Source organism: Salvelinus fontinalis, chromosome 1 (assembly GCF_029448725.1).
Source record: "Salvelinus fontinalis isolate EN_2023a chromosome 1, ASM2944872v1, whole genome shotgun sequence".
In the NCBI taxonomy this organism is placed as follows: Eukaryota; Metazoa; Chordata; class Actinopteri; order Salmoniformes; family Salmonidae; genus Salvelinus; species Salvelinus fontinalis.
In genome coordinates, this window is record NC_074665.1 from 12782026 (window position 1) to 12803574 (window position 21549).

General features: G+C 42.5%; 1 protein-coding gene across 1 annotated transcript; it reads right to left on the bottom strand.

Annotated features, from left to right (window-relative positions):
* Positions 1-1193: 1193 nt before the first annotated feature.
* Positions 1194-21113, bottom strand: LOC129816690 (WD repeat domain phosphoinositide-interacting protein 3-like). Its single transcript, XM_055871511.1, has 10 exons — positions 20923-21113; positions 19812-19886; positions 18545-18646; positions 18178-18265; positions 14455-14549; positions 10390-10580; positions 6166-6251; positions 5849-5950; positions 5430-5551; positions 1194-5070 (listed from the first exon to the last, which is right to left on the bottom strand). Exons 1-10 carry the CDS (start codon positions 20987-20989, stop codon positions 4964-4966), a joined length of 1035 nt encoding a protein of 344 aa, XP_055727486.1. The 5' UTR covers positions 20990-21113; the 3' UTR covers positions 1194-4963.
* Positions 21114-21549: the final 436 nt, after the last annotated feature.

Here is a 21549-nt window from a genome sequence, read left to right on the forward strand (position 1 = left end):
CAGAGGGCTAGAGAGGGGTTAACAGCTGGCTAGGGGAGGGGTTAACACAAATGGCTAGGGGAGCGGTTAACAGAGGGCTAGGGGAGGGGTTAACACAGAGGGCTAGGGGAGCGGTTAACAGAGGGCTAGGGGAGGGGTTAACACAGAGGGCTAGGGGAGGAGTTAACAGCTGGCTAGGGGAGGAGTTAACAGCTGTCTAGGGGAGGAGTTAACAGCTGTCTAGGGGAGGAGTTAACAGCTGTCTAGGGGAGGAGTTAACAGCTGGCTAGGGGAGGGGTTAACAGCTGTCTAGGGGAGGAGTTAACAGCTGGCTAGGGGAGGGGTTAACACAAATGGCTAGGGGAGCGGTTAACAGCTGGCTAGGGGAGGGGTTAACAGAGGGCTAGGAGAGGGGTTAACAGCTGTCTAGGGGAGGGGTTAACAGCTGGCTAGGGGAGGGGTTAACAGAGGGCTATGGGAGGGGTTAACAGAGGGCTAGGGGAGGGGTTAACAGCTGTCTAGGGGAGGGGTTAACAGAGGGCTAGGGGAGGGGTTAACAGAGGGCTAGGGGAGGGTTAACAGAGGGCTAGGGGAGGGGTTAACAGAGGGCTAGGAGAGGGGTTAACAGCTGTCTAGGGGAGGGGTTAACAGCTGGCTAGGGGAGGGGTTAACAGAGGGCTAGGGGAGGAGTTAACAGAGGGCTAGAGAGGGGTTAACAGAGGGCTAGGGGAGGGTTAACAGCTGGCTAGGGGAGGGGTTAACAGCTGTCTAGGGGAGGGGTTAACAGAGGGCTAGGGGAGGGGTTAACAGAGGGCTAGAGAGGGGTTAACAGAGGGCTAGGGGAGGGTTAACAGCTGGCTAGGGGAGGGGTTAACAGAGGGCTAGGGGAGGGGTTAACAGAGGGCTAGAGAGGGGTTAACAGCTGTCTAGGGGAGGGGTTAACAGAGGGCTAGGGGAGGGGTTAACAGAGGGCTAGAGAGGGGTTAACAGAGGGCTAGGGGAGGGTTAACAGCTGGCTAGGGGAGGGGTTAACAGAGGGCTAGGGGAGGGGTTAACAGAGGGCTAGAGAGGGGTTAACAGAGGGCTAGAGGAGGAGTTGTTTTCAGACCAAGCATGGTTTCTTCTAAACTAAAGTAACCTTGTGAATGTATATGATGCAATAACATACTAAAACAGATTACACACTACCTTTAAGTTACACACAGTACCCCGGGTCATGTACAAATGTCCATACGGACATTACGTTTTATTTACAAATTTAAATGCAGGATTTTACAATCATTTTGAATGTGTCACATAAACAGGAGTTTGTGCCGCGTCCACATGTAGATAAATGGCAGCATAGTGTTGTGTGTGTGTGTGTGGGGGGGGGGGGGGGGTTCTTCACATTGTGAAGTGTGTTGGGATTAAATTCCCCTGACATGTACAATCAGAGCTGGATGCAACAAATGAAATGCATTCAGAGAGCGGTTCCCATCGAATTCAAACTGAAAGAGAAATGTGCGTCGGACAAATCCGAAATATACAGAAAAATACATTGTAGTACTGCATTGTAAGGTCACATACATGGGCCAAAAAGCTGGACCGGATACTGTGACAAACATGAGATAGGCTCTAAAGTCAATACTGCTTGTAGATCCACAAATGTTACCATCATTTGTAGATCAGATCATTTATGCAGAAGCTTGCTCAAGCTGGCCCTAGTGAGCAAGCAGAAGAGAGTTCTCTCTTCAAGAGGCAAACTACACCAGCCAATTAAACCTCAACAAAAAGGAATGGGTGCACATTCAGTCACACAAGGAAGTGAATTTTGGTTTAATTCAGCTAGAATGTGTCACTCGTAAGACTTTCATTTAATCTTGAAAGCAGATTTTTTAAATGTAAGCAAAGAGGGTGGAAATGCAAATTGATCACGGCAGAATATTGCAGCAGTTTCCACAATGACCGGGAAGGCTTGGTTCTGGGAAAACGGTTGTATTCATTCATGAACGGATGTATGAGAAACATTGGTTTCTTTGAAAGAATTAGGAAGATATACGTCATTGAAAATCATCTGAGACTGATCCAAGTTGCCGAGTTTGATTATGCTCAAAACTCAATGTAAAGATCAAAGCGTTTGAGCCTAGATTCAATCCGTACCGCGGAAGAGCTGCGTTATAGCGCGATTGACATTCATTTCCGATTGAGCCGACATATGCAGGATTTACCACGAATGCGGTCTCCTTGAACACGGAAACATTGCCTTTAAAAAAGGTGCATAGCCCGAAAAGGGACGATGGGATTGAATCTAGCCCCAAATCAGTGCTTTATAGGTACTAACTAGTTGTAACTAATATATTCCCTCTCCACAAGGAGGATATTACACATACATATATACATAGTAAGCTACAACATGAAATGTCAGGAAAAGCAAAACATTCATCACCATGAGATCTCTTCTTCTACTCTCTACGGTCTATATGGAATAAGTTACATATGTTCAGTCTGGCGCATTCATTGTGTTTATACAGCGATTGAAAACTCTACCAGGGTGAGGTTTCACCAAGAGGAATCCCTGAGGTTAACCAGATAAACCACTGTAAATCAGGATAAAAAAATCATATAAAAATAGGAACTTTTTTAAAAATGTAACTAGGCAAGTCAGTTAAGAACAAATTCTTATTTACAATGACGTCCTACTGGGGAACAGGGTCTTGTCTTGTCCAGGGGCAGGACAACATATTTTTACCTTGTCGGCTCAGGGCTACGATCCAGCCACCTTTCGGTTAGTGGCCCAATGCTCTAACCACTAAGCTACCTGCCACCCCTTAACGGGTGACTCATTTCTTCAACTGTAGGAAGAAAGATCTATTTCTAAGTGTTTACCCATCTGGCTAACTCAAAGATCTCACTTTGTGAAATCCCACCCAAATATGCATATGTACAGTGCCTTCAGGAAGTATTCATACCCTTTGATTTTTTTCCACATTTTGTGTTACAACCAGAATAAAACATTTATTCAATTGAGATTTTTTTTGTCACTGGCTTAACCACAATAACCCAAAATGTGAAAGTGGACATTTTGACAAATTAATTACAAATGAAAACTGAAATGTCTTGAGTCAATAAGCATTCAAACATTTTGTTATGGCAAGCCTACATACTTTTAGGAGTAAAAATGTGCTTTAGTCACATTGTAAGTTGCAGACTCGCTCTGTGTGCAATAAGTGTTTAACATGATTTTGAAATGACTACCTCATCTCTGTACCCCACACATACAGATAATTGTAAGGTTGAGCAGTGAATTTATAACACAGATTCAACCACAAAGACCAGGGGGGTTTTCTAATGCCTTGTAAAGAAGGGCACCCATTGGTAGATGGGTACAAATTTAAAAAAGCAGTCATTGAATATCCCTTTGAGCACGGTGAAGTCATTAATTACACTCTGGATAGTGTATCAATACACCCAGTCACTAACTCAGTTGCCAGAGAGAAAGGAAACTGCTCAGGGATTTCACCATGAGGCTAATAGTGACTATAAAACAGTTACAGAGTTTAATGGCTGTGATAGTGTTCTCCTGAGGATGGATCAAACACATAGCAGTTACTCCACAATAATAACCTAATTGACAGAGTGAAAATAAGGAAGCCTGTAGATAATACAAATATTCCAAAACATGCATCATGTTTGTAACAAGACACTAAATTAATACTGCAAAACATGTGGTAAAGCAATTACATTTTTGTCCTGAATACAAAGTGTTGGATTTGCCCCAAGCATAACACATTACTGAGTACCACTCTCCATATTTTCAAGCATAGTGGTGGCTGCATCATGGTATGGCTATGATTGTAATTGTTAAGGACTGGGGAGTTTTTCAGGATAAAAAAACTTAACAGAATAGAGCTAAGCACAGGCAAAATCCCAGAGGAAAACTGGTTCAGTCTGCTTTCCAGCAGACACTGGGAGATGTATTCACCTTTCAGCAGGACAATAACTCAAAACACAAGGCCAAATCTACACTGGAGTTGCTTGCCAAGAAGACAGTGAATGTTACTGAGTGGCTGAGTTAGTGTTTTGACTTAAATCTACTTGAAAATCTAAGGCAAGACCTGAAAATGGTTGTCTAGCGACAATTAACAACCAATTTGAGAGCTTGAAACATTTTGAAAACGAATAACGGGCAAATGTTGCACAATCCAGGTGTGGAAAGCTCTTAGAAACTTACCCAGAAAGACTCACAGCTGTAATCACTGCCAAAGGTGCTTTTACAAAGATATGTCTGCATTTCATTTCATTTCATTTATATATATATATATATATATGCAAACATTTCTAAAAACATGTTTTCACTTAGTCATGATGAGGTATTGTGTGTAGATGTGTGCAAAAAAATATATATTTAATACATTCTGAATTCAGGCTGTAACAACAAAATGAAGAATAAGTCAAGGGTTATGAATACTTCCTGAAGGCACATATGCGAGTATATACACACTCCAATATTGATTCAGCTCAGAGGCACTCCCTATAGTTAGATTAGGTGGTGTTAGTTTACAATATTTATTTTTCTATGTATCTACCTATTGGAATCAACGCTATACGCCTTTAAAAAAAATAACCAGAATAATCGACCGATCATTGTAAATTCCAAGGAAGACATCTTTAAAAAGCAACAAAAATACATTTCCCTGTTTGGTTCTCAGAGTAGCAGGACAACAAGGTCCAGGTGACAGTCTGTCCATCTGTCTGTCCTTCGCTAGTTGTTCAAGGATGGTCAATAAGTAGTTTGTGTCAGAGAGGACATTGACTTCATTCATCGCTCCCTCCATCCGTCTTGTCGTTTCTAAGGTGGTCTCCCTCTCTCCTTCCCTCCATTGAGAGTCTATCAGCACTGGGTGAGCAGAGACACCTAACCTCCTTCTGTCCATCCCCCCTTGTCCTCCTGCTCCAGAAAATAAACACACGTCTGTCTGTCTGCAGGAGGAGTCTGGGTTAAAGGTCAGATCTTCTCATCAGTCATCTCCAGGAACTGGGCGTAGACGTCTCGGGAACACTCCCCCTTCGGGTTGAACAGGAACTTGTAGTAGCTGCCGTCAGCACAAATGGCTGACGAGAGAGAGAGAGAGCGTGTTGCAATAAGAGAATGTACATCAGCTATATCCTCAAAGTCAAAAAAAAGAATGTTTTCTGGTTGGCACAAAAGTATGCAAAAATCTAAGAACACAGTTTCCCGCTCAAAGTCTAAAATGGTGTCAACAATAAAACAATCAAATAAGCAGTGTCAGGTCAACAATAAAATGAGTCAACATGGAAGAAGTGTCAAGCTGAATGTGTTTATAGACACTGGACAGGAAGCAGGAAGTAGCTGGAGTATGACTCATTTATGACTGCACTGGGCTCTGTTCCAGAGGTGTGCCAAAGCAAACATGTACACAGAGAGCAACACTACCACACACACACCTCACCTATGACAGAGTTGGGTTCTGTTCCAAAGGCACACACACACGGCGAATTTGATGGAACCTGGAACTTGGAGAAGCTCCACTTGGAGCTGAAGTACTTAGGAAGGAAACTGGCCGAGGCTAAGCTAAGGATAAAAGGAAACAACAGTGATTCAGGGATGGGTTTTCAATTTATAGGAAACAAAACAAGGACTTGAAAAACAAAGGTGCTCACTTCAAAGTTACTCTTCCAAAAATGGTGTATATCATTGAACAGTCAATAATATAGATAGCTCTCTCAAAAAGAGTTGTATCACCACTGGCACCAAGGCAGTACTTGAATCTATGATCAATGTTGCAGTATTTGGACCTTTTAAGAGTTCCAGTCACAAAGTGCATAAAAAGGTGAAACGTTTGTCTCAGACAAATCAAATGAGACCGACCTGGACTGTTTGTTCCTCTTGGGGTCCTCTGCAGCGAATATGTGGACTGTACCATGGTCACTAGACAGACAGATGAGGGACGCGTCCTGGTTGAAGTTGATGCTGGGGAAGGGGGAACAGAGGGTTACCAATCAGGACTAGAACAACAACTTACAAGGACTAATATGTGGTCGTCGTACCGAACAACCTTAAGATACCCTCTGTAAGTCACTCTGGATCAGAACATCTGCTTAAATGACTCAAAATGGAAACATTAGTTCATTTGTCACATCTAATATCAGGTGAAGAAGAGACCCAGGTTGGTTGGTTGTTCTCACCAGTAGATGTTAGCGGCCTGTGACCCCCGCCTCAACTCCTGAATCAGGTGACCTGCCATGGTGTCAAATATTCTGATCAGGGTCCCCTGGAGAGAAATAAACAGAGACGCTGTTGGGAGTTGGTACTCCTCGTCTACAAGCAACCATGACAACCAGTTGGGAGTTGGTACTCCTCGTCTACAAGCAACCATGACAACCAGTTGGGAGTTGGTCACGCCTCGTCTACAAGCAACCATGACAACCAGTTGGGAGTTGATACTCCTCGTCTACAAGCAACCATGACAACCAGTTGGGAGTTGATACTCCTCGTCTACAAGCAACCATGACAACCAGTTGGGAGTTGGTCACGCCTCGTCTACAAGCAACCATGACAACCAGTTGGGAGTTGGTTGCGCCTAGTCTACAAGCAACCATGACAACCAGTTGGGAGTTGGTTGCGCCTAGTCTACAAGCAACCATGACAACCAGTTGTAGAGATAAAAGGTACCGTCTAAGCCCAGGAGTAGTGGTAAAAAAGTTACGAGCAATTCCACGTTAAGAGTGACACATACATTTTAAAGTAAAAAAAGAAGGAGAGTATGTCAAACAAAAACCAATGATTGCAAAGTTAAACAAACCATACAACTCTATGAACAAGGACTATCTACTGGTGTGAACTTGAATCCAAGATGGCGTAGCAGTCACTTTGTCTTCGTCTTGTCGTATCCCGCGTATATATCTTTTTTCTTCGCATATATTTATTAAATATTTTTTTGAACCTCAACATACTCTCCTGCAACCCGCCTCACCCAATGTGGTATGGATCTGCTATTTTCTTTACTTTAGAACCGGAACCCCCAACAGCAGCTAGCCAGCTAACTAGCTACTAGTCAGCTAGAGGTCATCAGCTAATCTTTAGCCCGGACAACTCCTGCCAGTCTGCACAGCGCGATTCAACCCAGAGCATATCAGACTTCTTCTTCTCCATATCTCCAGATTCCTACCGCAAGCTCCGAACCTTTTCACCTGGATCATGAGCAGCTAGCTGGCTGCTATCCGAGTGGCTACTCCTGGCTAACGTCTCTGTCCCGAAGCAAGCATCAATTAGCCTGGAGCTAGCCTATGTTAGGCCCATCTCCCAGCTAGCTAAAGAGGTCCATCAACCACTCTACAATGGGCGTCAATACCTATTTTGCCAATTGTCCTGGACCCTTTTACTACACGGAGCCCTGCTGATCCATCACAACTGGTCTGCCGACATAACCGCACGAGGGGGCTACAACAGACTTCTTCCGTCACGACGTCCCTCGGATGCCTGGTAATTCTTTAAAAGGTGCTTTCCTCACCATCTTAAATAAGCATGCCCCATTCAAAACTGTAGAACCAGGAACTCTGGGTTCGCGCCCAGGCTCTGTCGCAGCCGGCCGCAACCGGGAGGTCCGTGGGGCGACGCACAATTGGCATAGCGTCGTCCGGGTTAGGGAGGGTTTGGCCGGTAGGGATATCCTTGTCTCAGTATGTAAAATGTAATAAAATGTATGCACTCTACTGTAAGTCGCTCTGGATAAGAGCGTCTGCTAAATGACTAAAATGTAAATGTAAAAATGAACAGATATAGCCCTTGGTTCACTCCAGACCTGACTGCCCTTGACCAGCACAAAAACATCCTGCAGCGTTCTGCATTAGCATCGAATAGCCCCCGCGATATGCAACTTTTCAGGGAAGTTAGGAACCAATATACACAGGAAGTTTGAAAAGGCTAGCCTTTGCTTTCCTAACAGAAATTTGCATCCTGTAGCACAAACTACAAAAAGTTCTGGGACACTGTAAAGTCCATGGAGAATAAGAGCACCTCCTCCCAGCTGCCCGAGGCTGAGGCTAGGAAATACTGTCACGACCGATAAATCCACGATAATTGAGAATTTCAATAAGCATTTTTCTACGGCTGGCCATGCTTTCCACCTGGCTACCCCTACACCGGTCAACAGCCCTGTACCCCCCCACAGCAACTTGCCCAAGCCTCCCCCATTTCTCCTTCACCCAAATCCAGATACCAGATGTTCTGAAAGAGTTGCAAAATCTGGACCCGTACAAATCAGCGGGCTAGACAATCTGGACCCTCTCTTTCTAAAATTATCCGCCGAAATTGTTGCAACCCCTATTACTAGCCTGTTCAAACTCTTTCATATCGCCTGAGATCCCCAAAGACTGGAAGGGGGAGACACTCTAGACCCAAACTGCTACAGACCTATATCTATCCTACCCTGGCTTTCTAAGGTCTTTGAAAGCCAAGTTAACAAACAGATCACTGACCATTTTGAATCCCACCGTACCTTCTCCGCTATGCAATCTGGTTTCCGAGCTGGTCACGGGTGCACCTCAGCCACGCTCAAGGTCCTAAATGACACGACAACCGCCATCGATATGAGACAATACTGTGCAGCTGTATTCATTGACCTGGCCAAGGCTTTCGACTCTGTCAATCACCATATTCTTATCGGCAGACTCAACAGCCTTGGTTTCTCAAATGATTGCCTCGCCTGGTTCACCAACTACTTTGCAGACAGAGTTCAGTGTGTCAAATCAGAGAGCCTGTTGTCCGGACCTCTGGCAGTCTCTATGGGGGTGCCACAGGGTTCATTTCTCGGGCCGACTCTTTTCTCTGTATACATCAATGATGTCGCTCTTGCTGCTGATGATTCTCTGATCCACCTCTACGCAGATGACACCATTCTGTATACTTCTGGCCCTTCTTTGGACACTGTGTTAACTAACCTCCCGACGAGCTTCAATGTCATACAACTCTCCTTCCGTGGCATCCAACTGCTCTTAAATGCAAGTAAAACTAAATGCATGCTCTTCAACCGATCGCTGCCCATACCTGCCTGCCCGTCCAGCATCACTACTCTGGACGGTTTGGACAACTACCTAAATGTCTGGTTAGACTGTAAACTCTCCTTCCAGACTCACATTAAGCATCTCCAATACAAAATTAAATCTAGAATCGGCATCCTATTACGCAACAAAGCATCCTTCACTCATGCAGCCAAACATACCCTCGTAAAACTGACTATCCTGCCGATCCTTGACTTTGGCGATGTCATTTACAAAATAGCCTCCAACACTCTACTCAGCAAATTGGATGCAGTCTATCACAGAGCCATCCGTTTTGTCACCAAAGCCCCATATACTACCCACCACTGCGACCTGTATGCTCTCGTTAGCTGGCCCCTGCTTCATATTCTTCGCCAATCCCACTGGCTCCAGGTCATCTATAAGTCTTTGCTAGGTAAAGCCCCACCTTATCTCAGCTCACTGGTCACCATAGCAGGACCCACCCGTAGCACGTGCTCCAGTATATTGCACAGGTCCTCCCCAAAGCCAATTCTTCTTTTGGACGCCTTTCCTTCCAGTTCTCTGCTGCCAATGACTGGAACAAACTGCAAAAATCACTGAAGCTGGAGACTCTTATCTCCCTCACTAACTTTAAGCACCAGCTGTCAGAGCAGCTCACAGTTCACTGCACCTGTACATAGCCCATCTGTAAATAGCCCATCCAACTACCTCATCCCCATACTGTTATTATTTTATTTTTTTATCCTTTGCACCCCAGTATCTCTACTTGCACATTCATCTCTGCACATCTATCACTCCAGTGTTTAATTGCTAAATTGTAATTATTTTGCCATTATTTATTGCGTTACCTCCTTTATCTTACCTCATTTGCACACACTGTATATAGACTTTTTCTATTGTGTTATTGACTGTATGTTCGTTTATTCCATGTGTAACTCTGTGTTGTTGTTTGTGTAGCACTGCTTTGCTTTATCTTGGCCAGGTCGCAGTTGTAAATGAGAACTTGTTCTCAACTAGCCTACCTGGTTAAATAAAGGTGAAATAAAATAAAAATAAAATACTTAACTATTTCCACTGCAAATTGTACAAAACACATTTACTTGAAGAACTCTGCAGATGCAAAGTTTGGTAACAGAATGACGGTTGGTGTTGTTTGTGCCGTCCTTCTGTTACCAAACTTTGCATCTGCAGAGTTTGGTAGCAGCAATTTGCAGTGGAAATAGTTAAAAGTAGTCCTTGTTCATAGAGTTGTATGGTTTGTTTAACTTTGTAATCATTGGTTTTTGTTTGACATACATTTTAAAGTAAACTATCTGAGTCTCAGTGTCACTCTGTTACTGTGGAATGTCCCTTTAGCTAATGAGTATTTTTAAAAAGGGGTTGTATTACTTTCTCGGAGGCGGTGGCTATCCTGGTTCCCTGCAGGTTGAGGGCGATGCAGCACAGCGCCCCCTCATGGGCGGGGATGTCCACCGGAGGCTTCTCTGTGTTGGCCAGGTCCACGATCTGCACATGCCCAGAGTGGGTGCCCGGGAACGCCAGGAGAGAGTTGTTACTGTTGGGACACAGTACACACAGACCTGGGGAGAGTGTATGAAAATGGAGGGAGAGTGTATGAAAATGGAGGGAGAGTGTATGAAAATGAAGGGAGAGTGTATGAAAATGAAGGGAGAGTGTATAAAAATGAAGGGAGAGTGTATGAAAATGAAGGGAGAGTGTATGAAAATGAAGGGAGAGTGTATGAAAATGAAGGGAGAGTGTATGAAAATGGAGGGAGAGTGTATGAAAATGGAGGGAGAGTGTATGAAAATGGAAGGAGAGTGTATGAAAATGGAAGGAGAGTGTATGAAAATGGAAGGAGAGTGTATGAAAATGGAGGGAGAGTGTATGAAAATGGAGGGAGAGTGTATGAAAATGGAGGGAGAGTGTATGAAAATGGAGGGAGAGTGTATGAAAATGGAGGGAGAGTGTATAAAAATGGAGGGAGAGTGTATGAAAATGAAGGGAGAGTGTATGAAAATGAAGGGAGAGTGCATGAAAATGAAGGGAGAGTGCATGAAAATGAAGGGAGAGTGCATGAAAATGAAGGGAGAGTGCATGAAAATGAAGGGAGAGTGCATGAAAATGAAGGGAGAGTGCATGAAAATGAAGGGAGAGTGCATGAAAATGGAGGGAGAGTGCATGAAAATGGAGGGAGAGTGCATGAAAATGGAGGGAGAGTGCATGAAAATGAAGGGAGAGTGCATGAAAATGAAGGGAGAGTGCATGAAAATGAAGGGAGAGTGCATGAAAATGGAGGGAGAGTGCATGAAAATGGAGGGAGAGTGCATGAAAATGGAGGGAGAGTGCATGAAAATGGAGGGAGAGTGCATGAAAATGGAGGGAGAGTGCATGAAAATGGAGGGAGAGTGCATGAAAATGGAGGGAGAGTGCATGAAAATGGAGGGAGAGTGTATGAAAATGGAGGGAGAGTGTATGAAAATGGAGGGAGAGTGCATGAAAATGGAGGGAGAGTGTATGAAAATGGAGGGAGAGTGTATGAAAATGGAGGGAGAGTGTATGAAAATGGAGAGAGAGTGTATGAAAATGGAGAGAGAGTGTATGAAAATGGAGAGAGAGTGTATGAAAATGGAGAGAGAGTGTATGAAAATGGAGAGAGAGTGTATGAAAATGGAGAGAGAGTGTATGAAAATGGAGAGAGTGTATGAAAATGAAGCGAGAGTGTATGAAAATGAAGGGAGAGTGTATGAAAATGAAGGGAGAGTGTATGAAAATGAAGGGAGAGTATGAAAATGAAGGGAGAGTGTATGAAAATGAAGGGAGAGTGTATGAAAATGGAGGGAGAGTGTATGAAAATGGAGGGAGAGTGTATGAAAATGGAGGGAGAGTGTATGAAAATGGAGGGAGAGTGTATGAAAATGGAGGGAGAGTGTATGAAAATGAAGGGAGAGTGTATGAAAATGAAGGGAGAGTGTATGAAAATGGAGGGAGAGTGTATGAAAATGAAGGGAGAGTGTATGAAAATGAAGGGAGAGTGTATGAAAATGAAGGGAGAGTGTATGAAAATGAAGGGAGAGTGTATGAAAATGAAGGGAGAGTGTATGAAAATGAAGGGAGAGTGTATGAAAATGAAGGGAGAGTGTATGAAAATGAAGGGAGAGTGTATGAAAATGAAGGGAGAGTGTATGAAAATGAAGGGAGAGTGTATGAAAATGGAGGGAGAGTGTATGAAAATGGAGGGAGAGTGCATGAAAATGGAGGGAGAGTGCATGAAAATGGAGGGAGAGTGCATGAAAATGGAGGGAGAGTGCATGAAAATGGAGGGAGAGTGCATGAAAATGGAGGGAGAGTGCATGAAAATGAAGGGAGAGTGCATGAAAATGAAGGGAGAGTGCATGAAAATGAAGGGAGAGTGCATGAAAATGAAGGGAGAGTGCATGAAAATGAAGGGAGAGTGCATGAAAATGAAGGGAGAGTGCATGAAAATGAAGGGAGAGTGCATGAAAATGAAGGGAGAGTGCATGAAAATGGAGGGAGAGTGCATGAAAATGGAGGGAGAGTGCATGAAAATGGAGGGAGAGTGCATGAAAATGGAGGGAGAGTGCATGAAAATGGAGGGAGAGTGCATGAAAATGGAGGGAGAGTGCATGAAAATGGAGGGAGAGTGCATGAAAATGAAGGGAGAGTGCATGAAAATGAAGGGAGAGTGCATGAAAATGAAGGGAGAGTGCATGAAAATGAAGGGAGAGTGCATGAAAATGGAGGGAGAGTGCATGAAAATGGAGGGAGAGTGCATGAAAATGGAGGGAGAGTGCATGAAAATGGAGGGAGAGTGCATGAAAATGGAGGGAGAGTGCATGAAAATGGAGGGAGAGTGCATGAAAATGGAGGGAGAGTGCATGAAAATGGAGGGAGAGTGTATGAAAATGGAGGGAGAGTGTATGAAAATGGAGGGAGAGTGTATGAAAATGGAGGGAGAGTGTATGAAAATGGAGGGAGAGTGTATGAAAATGGAGGGAGAGTGTATGAAAATGGAGAGAGAGTGTATGAAAATGGAGAGAGAGTGTATGAAAATGGAGAGAGAGTGTATGAAAATGGAGAGAGTGTATGAAAATGGAGAGAGAGTGTATGAAAATGGAGAGAGAGTGTATGAAAATGGAGAGAGAGTGTATGAAAATGAAGGGAGAGTGTATGAAAATGAAGGGAGAGTGTATGAAAATGAAGGGAGAGTGTATGAAAATGAAGGGAGAGTGTATAAAAATGAAGGGAGAGTGTATGAAAATGAAGGGAGAGTGTATGAAAATGAAGGGAGAGTGTATGAAAATGAAGGGAGAGTGTATGAAAATGAAGGGAGAGTGTATGAAAATGAAGGGAGAGTGTATGAAAATGAAGGGAGAGTGTATGAAAATGAAGGGAGAGTGTATGAAAATGAAGGGAGAGTGTATGAAAATGAAGGGAGAGTGTATGAAAATGGAGGGAGAGTGTATGAAAATGGAGGGAGAGTGTATGAAAATGGAGGGAGAGTGTATGAAAATGGAAGGAGAGTGTATGAAAATGGAGGGAGAGTGTATGAAAATGGAGGGAGAGTGTATGAAAATGGAGGGAGAGTGTATGAAAATGGAGGGAGAGTGTATGAAAATGGAGGGAGAGTGTATGAAAATGGAGGGAGAGTGTATGAAAATGGAGGGAGAGTGTATGAAAATGGAGGGAGAGTGTATGAAAATGAAGGGAGAGTGTATGAAAATGAAGGGAGAGTGTATGAAAATGAAGGGAGAGTATGAAAATGAAGGGAGAGTGTATGAAAATGAAGGGAGAGTGTATGAAAATGAAGGGAGAGTGTATGAAAATGAAGGGAGAGTGTATGAAAATGAAGGGAGAGTGTATGAAAATGAAGGGAGAGTGTATGAAAATGGAGGGAGAGTGTATGAAAATGGAGGGAGAGTGTATGAAAATGGAGGGAGAGTGTATGAAAATGGAGGGAGAGTGTATGAAAATGGAGGGAGAGTGTATGAAAATGGAGGGAGAGTGTATGAAAATGGAGGGAGAGTGTATGAAAATGGAGGGAGAGTGTACGAAAATGGAGGGAGAGTGTACGAAAATGGAGGGAGAGTGTACGAAAATGGAGGGAGAGTGTATGAAAATGGAGGGAGAGTGTATGAAAATGGAGGGAGAGTGTATGAAAATGGAGGGAGAGTGTATGAAAATGGAGGGAGAGTGTATGAAAATGGAGGGAGAGTGTATGAAAATGGAGGGAGAGTGTATGAAAATGGAGGGAGAGTGTATAAAAATGGAGAGATGAGAGGAGAATCTACACATTACACCCATATAACACTGTTGTGAAGATTGTTGGTTTACTTCAATTATGAGCATGTCTAATATACTATTTAGCAGCCAGGTTAGGAATCTGGTAGCTGCAGTAGACAGTAGATGGTCCGTCTGTATTGTAGTACTGACCTTTGGGGTTATAGCAGGTCTCAAACACATGCAGCTGATGAGGGTTGTGGGTGAACGTGAACACTTTGATCATTGAGTCCAGGACCACAACGATCCTGAGGACATAAGAGAGATACAGACATTAGGCTAAAGATTTCTGGCCCACTAATATACAGCAATCCAATGGGGAAACATTGGTAAGAAAACATTGGCTTTACTCATTTTGTATATATATACTGTATTCTAGTGTATTTTAGTCAATGCCACTCCGACATTGCTCATCCTAAGACTTATATATTTCTTAATTCCATTATTTTACTTTTAGATGTGTGTGTATTGTTGTGAATTGTTAGATATTACTGCACTGTTGGACCCAGGAACACAAGCATTTCACTACACCCGCAATAACATCTGCTAAATACGTGTAAGTGACAAATAAAATTAGATTTGACTACTCCTGACACCGACATACTACCTTCTAACATTCCCCATTAACGTCACCTAAAAGGAGAACATCTTAACAGTCATTGCTTTTCAGGCAATTCCAGAGTAGTCCTCTCTAAAAGCAACAAGGATCTATACTGTGTTATAACATTACTGCATTGGGAAGAACTGTTACCAAACAGTTACTATGTAATGACTGCCAATCCAACAGGTTCTGGGCCTAAGAAGAAGGAGTGCAATCACAACCTGCTATTACTGTACTATTACGGGCAGCAGGTAGTCTAGTGGTTAAGAGCGTTGGGTCAGTAACCGAAATGTCGCTGGTTCGAATCCACGAGCCAACTAGGTGAAAAATCTGTTGATGTGCCCTTGAGCAAGGCACTTATCCTGAGCAACTTACAGGAACAATTAGGGTTAAGAGTGTCTGCTAAATGACTGAAATTAAAAACTGTAAATACTGGTACCATCTCCCACCCTCTCTGTCCTGTAACTAAAGCTAGATATCTCACTTGATTCCCTGCAGTACTTCCAACCAGATCGAACTAAATGACACTTTATTCGTCAGATGCTTCGTAAAACAACAAGTGTAGACTAGCAGTGAAATTCTTACGTGTGTAAGCAATGCTTATGTGATCGCTGTGTGCCATGGATGCTGAAACACAACCACTGCATTCCTAATTGGTCTCAAAACAGGGAGTTAAAGTGCTACTAAATTCTTACTAAGAATGTGAGTACATTTGAGTCAACGGGTGTTTCTCAAAATGCTTACTACTGTGCTCTGCGCACGGGAGGGTTGGAGTATGAATCCAAATCAAAGTCTGTGAAACGGAGAACGAGGGCACTTCTCGAATGCGTACTCCGTTTGTACATATTTTGATGCATCGATGCAAGCTTCAATGAAAAGTATGCAAAGAAATGTGACGCAACACCGTAAAAACAACGCAAAATGTATTGAAATCAATGGCGGACATTATTTGAGCTGAAGCCAGAGAAAATGAACCCCAACTTCGTAATGAAATGTTGCCTATTCATATCTCATATGTTGCCTGACTATAATATTTTATCTTGATACGTTAATAAATACATGCTGTGTTCATTTTGACATGTTTACCTGCCTACGTAGCGTAGATCACAAGCCCATAATAAGTCAAGAATTGTTAGCTAGCTACCAACGAAGGTTTGACATGTATCATTGCATAATTGCACATTGCATAATATTAGTTTAAGGTCATTTTGCCTGTTAAACTATCTGGTTGGCTACATTATTACAATTCACATATAGCTAGCTGATTGTTATGAAAAGTTTGTGTCCAATAGTTTGGACACACCCATTCAAGGATTTTTCTTTATTTTGTTTTACTATTTTCAACATTGTAGAATAATAGTGAAAACATCAAAACTATAAAATAACATGTATGGATTCATGTGGTATCAAAAAAAGTGTTAAACAAATCAAAATATATTATATATTTGAGATTCTTCAAAGTAGCCACCCTTTGGCATTCTCTCAACCAGCTTCATGAGGTGGTCACTTGGAATGCATTTCAATTAACATGTGTGCCTTGTTAAAAGTGAATTTGTGGAATTTCTTTCCTTCTTAATGTGTTTAAGCCAATCAGTTATGTTGTGCAAACGTAGAGGTGGTATACAGAAGATAGTCTTTTACCAAATAGGGCTAAGTCCATATTATGGCAAGAACAGCTCAAAAAAGCAAAGCGAAACGACAGTCCATCATTACTTTGAAAGTTTCCAAGTGCAGTCGCAAAAACCATCAAGTGCTATGATGAAACTGGCTCTCATGAGGACCGCCACAGGAAATGAAGACCCAGAGTTACCTCTGCTGCAGAGGACAAGTTCATTAGAGTTAACTGCACCTCAGATTGCAGTCCAAATAAATGCTTCACAGAGTTCAACTAACAGACACATCTCAACATCAACTGTTCAGAGACTGCGTGAATCAGGCCTTTATGGTCAAATTGCTGCAAAGAAACAACTACTAAAAGACACCAATAAGAAGAGACTTGTTTGGGCCGAGAAACATGAGCAATGGACATTAGACCGGTGGAAATCTGTCCTTTGGTCCAAATTTGAGATTTTTGGTTCCAACCGCTGTGTCTTAGTGAGACGCAGAGTAGGTGAACGGATGATCTCTGCATGTGTGGTTCCCACCATGAAGCATGGAGGAGGTGTGATGGTGTGGGGGTGCTTTGCTGGTAAAACTGTCAGTGATTTAGAATTGAAGGCACACTTAATCAGCATGGCAATCACAGCATTCTGCAGCGATACGCCATCCCATCTGGTTTGCGCTTAGTGGGACAATCATTTTTCAACAGGACAATGACCCAACACACCTCCAGGCTGTGTAAGGCCTATTTGACCAAGAAGGAGAATGATGGAGTGCTGCATCAAATGACCTTGCATCCACAATCACCTGACCTCAACCCAATTGAGATGCTTTGGGATGAGTTGGACCCCAGAGTGAAGGAAAAGCAGCCAACAAATGCTCAGTATATGTGGGAACTCCTTCAAGAATGTTGGAAAAGCATTCCTCATGAAGCTGGTTGAGAGAATGCCAAGAGTGTGCAAAGCTGTCATCAAGGCAAAGGGTGGCTAATTTGAAGATTCTCAAATATAAAATATATTTTGATTTGTTTAACACTTTTTTGATACCACATTATTCCATAGTTTTGATGTCTTCACTATTATTCTGCAATGTAGAAAATAGTAAAAAATAAAGAAAAACCCTTGAATGGGTAGGTGTGTCCAAATGTATGACTGGTACTGTGTCTTGTTTCGTCGCTATTGTCCTTGCTGGAAGACGGTTCAGTGAATGGGTAAGTCCATAGTTCAAAAGGGCTAGCTAGCTAGCCACGAAAAATGTACATCTACCTTACAAAAATGAAGTTTAAGGTCATTTTTGCCTGTTTAACTAGCTGGCTAGATTATGGCAATTCACATATCTAGCTGATAATTATGAAGTAAAACATTTGCTTTGTGTATATCTTGTTTGGTCTCTATTGTTGCCATTGTTCTGGCTGGAAGAAGGTTCAGTGAATGGGGAGGTGCAGCGTGAGGTAATACAGTAGGGAAAGTGTGAGTGCTTCTCAAATAGAATGTTTAATGCATTCTTCACACTCTTGTCCACACAAGAACGTACTCAGGAAAACGTCTTCAGAGAATGCACTCGGGAGCACAGTAGTATGCATATTGAGAAACGCCCAATGTGTGGTTGTATTGGCACTCAACACTGCTGATAGAAACACCCAGACGGAAGAAGAAACACGTGGCAAGTGTTCATACCTGTCCCTTCGAAGCTTCACTGCTTTCACCTCCGTGGAGAACTCAATTTCTATAACCGTCTTTTTCTTCAGGTCATCCCAGATCATCACTAGAGGAAAACATGGTGGGAATTAACAACAGTAAAGAAGACTAACGTGAGATGATGCAGTTTGTCTCTAGTTTCAGACCAAATTGTTAAAAAAATTACCGGATACGGTCAATCTGATGGAAAAGTCTACCACTATTGAGATAAATGCCAGGGAAACATTTCAAACAGATTTTTTTTTTAAGTGTTATTTTGAGGGTTCCAAAATATATGATTTCTTATGCTCATAGTACATAGATACAGGCAAGTTCAACACAAGCACCACACACACAGTAACCATACCTTTGTTAGGTGGGTATTTGGGCTTCTTCCCTCCTCCGACCAGCGCTAGGTAGTTACACCTGAACAGCATCTCCACATGGCTGACCCCGCCCTCCATGAACTCTGGAAGACACACACAGAACCACCTTATTGGACATTATGCTGTCAATCTGGCAGGTGCCGAGTAAACTGAGCCAATGAGAATCAAGGACGTTGCCTCAAAAACCACCACAATTATCAAAAATATTATTCCGACAAGATCTCAAAAATGTTACTAGAAAGATACACTCCTGATCAGGAGGATTTAAATAGTTTTAATATCTCAAAAGGTTTTACTCGTTTTCAAGAAAGTAGCAGACAGTAAATAGCAGACAACTCATTTCATCTGCATATTAAAACAAGCCTTCCCAGCATGCATGATGCCTCACAGAAACCCAATATCCTAGCACCTGCACACATAGGTAAAGGTTGGACAATGAACAGATAAAGTGTTTGTTTAAAATAACGCTGGTCTGGAACGAAAGCCTGCACACCCTGCAGAAACCCAACAGGACCAGGTTATCCCTGGCCTATAGGCTCCCGAGTGACGCAGCGGTCTAAGGCATTACATTTCAGTGCTAGAGGCGTCACTACAGACACCCTGGTTCGAATCCAGGCTGCATCACAACCGGCCGTGACTAGGAGTCCCATAGGGCGGTGCACAATTGGCCCAGCGTCGTCCGGGTTTGCCCGGGGTAGGACGTCATTGTAAATAAGAATTTATTCTAACTCACTTGCCTAGTTAAATAAAGCTTAAATTAAAAATATATATAAAATAATAATTTCCCTACAGTACTAAAGACAGTACAGTAAGCCATTGTTTCCTATAGTGACTTTGGACCAGGTTATGTGCGGAGTGAGGAGTCACATGTGCAGGGCTGAGTGGCGGAATGACTAACTTTCTCATATAGCCCTCCTTATCCAACCAGAGCACCAACCCAGCCACAGACAGACAGATCCATCTCGTCTCACACACAGCAGGAGCAGGAAGTACCTTGGCTCTTGCTGTCACAATGCTGTGGCCCCGGTATGCAGCAAAATGGCCTCCATTTACTGCAAGCACTGCTACTTACCCATTGAGTTTCTTTACATATCAATAAAATGGTTACCACATACCTTTTGATCAATAGTAAACTGTGGAAAACCCACATTATGATGAATCATGATTATTATTTTATTTTTTTAAATAGACAATTATGATTTTATGTTTCATATTTGCTGTACAGTCATTATCTTGACATATATTTACCTTGTTTTTCTTTCTCTTTGAGTGGGTCTGCGTTGTACACCCTAAACCCATTCTCCATTCCGCAAGCAAAGCATCCTGGAAGGAGAACAGAAAATACCACTGGTTAGAACAACCCTGATCAAAGCTTGGTCCAAACAAATTCACAGCGTATGAACAACCCAAGATAATCACTGCTTTTGTGCCCCAATGTGTGTCTGTCTTCGAAGACATCATGATTATATGGAAGGTCAACTAAGGACAGACTGTTCCTCCATTCAACCTCATATCTGTTCCTGTTCTTTCTCTCTATCCTATCAGAGTTGGAGTTTGTCCTACTGCTCCAGTAACCAGATGCTGCCTGTGAGGAATGCACACACAGTGGGCATTGAACAGAGTGTTTGAATATTAGCTACCAGTCATTTCTTTGTTTGGAAGGAGACCCATTCATTCACTGCTCAGTGAAGAAAAGCTGGCTAGGGCCACCTAGACCCACCCACCCTCACATCTTGAGCTGCCTAGTTAAATAAAGGTTAAATAAAAATACCTAGCCATCTTTTGATGTAAACTATTTAGTAGTTTAGCAGTTGTCAAACTAACGTTATAACCACAGATAAAAGGAGAACGTTCTACCATCTTTGTTATAACCATCTGTGCTATACCGTTACTATGTAGCTAAGATAGTTAGCTTGATAACGACAGAGGCGCTAAAGATGAGGAAATTTGACAACCCTGCAAGTATATACGGTAAAGTAAATAGTAACGTTATGTTGGCTATTTACAACATACATTTAACGAAAGTTTAGCAGATGTTTATTTTACATCAGACAACATTAGTGCTAAAATGATATTGTCCATAAATGGGAGAGCCTAACAGATCCATAACATTTAGCTCGCTCTGGTCATGATGTTACATCTAAATTGTTACATGTAATTTTATTTAGTTTGCTCAAATGGCAATCCAATCACGATTTCACAACAACTTAATATGGCTAGAGAACAACTAGCGAGCTAACTACCGAAGGCTGACTAACGTTTTAAAGTTAACCCCCGGCCTCAACACGTCGTCGGTAGCGTGGCATCGACGAAAGCACTGTCAACCAAAGACGATTTTGATAAAGAAACCATTTCTCACCATGATCCTGGTTGAATCCCGCGTACAAGAGTCCGTTCCCATGTGCATTTGATGGTAGTAAATTCATTACTTCGATCAGATAATCACAGGCGTACGTTAGCCGAATTTTAACAGAATGCTAGCTAGCGTTCCTCCTGTGCCACAGACAACCAGCCAGGAAAAACAACACAGCCAAAGAAACAGCTATTGGTTCCAGGACGCTCAAACGAGTACCGAGCGATCGATTGATTGGGAGTGGGCGTTTCAGTACTAGTCCAAAAACAGTGAAAAAACAATATACTGTATATTTGATATTTTATTTAACCTTTATTAAACAGTGAAGACATATTGAGACCTAGGTCTCTTTTTCTCTGTATTATGATACAACATAAATATACACATTAAACGCAACATGTAAAGTGTTGGTCCCATGTTTCATGAGCTGAAATAAAAGATCACAGAAACTTTCCATATACACAAAAAACGTATTTCTCTCAATTGGTTTGCGCAAATATGTTTACATTCCTGTTAGTGAGCATTTCTCCTTTGACAGGATAGTCCATCCACCTGAAAGGTGTGGCATATCAAGAAGCTTATTAAAAACAGCATGATCATTACACAGGTGCACCTTGTGCTGGGGACAATACA

Bases quoted from the DNA above. Each gene is read 5' to 3' on its own strand.
- LOC129816690 (XM_055871511.1), bottom strand. From the start codon at position 20,989: ATGAATTTACTACCATCAAATGCACATGGGAACGGACTCTTGTACGCG. The intron at 10,581-14,454 runs GTCAGTACTACA...CACTCTCCCCAG, and splicing joins GACCTGCTATAACCCCAAAG to GTCTGTGTGTACTGTGTCCC. The intron at 5,552-5,848 runs GTCGGTCTCATT...TTTTATCCTTAG, and splicing joins AAGAGGAACAAACAGTCCAG to CTTAGCCTCGGCCAGTTTCC.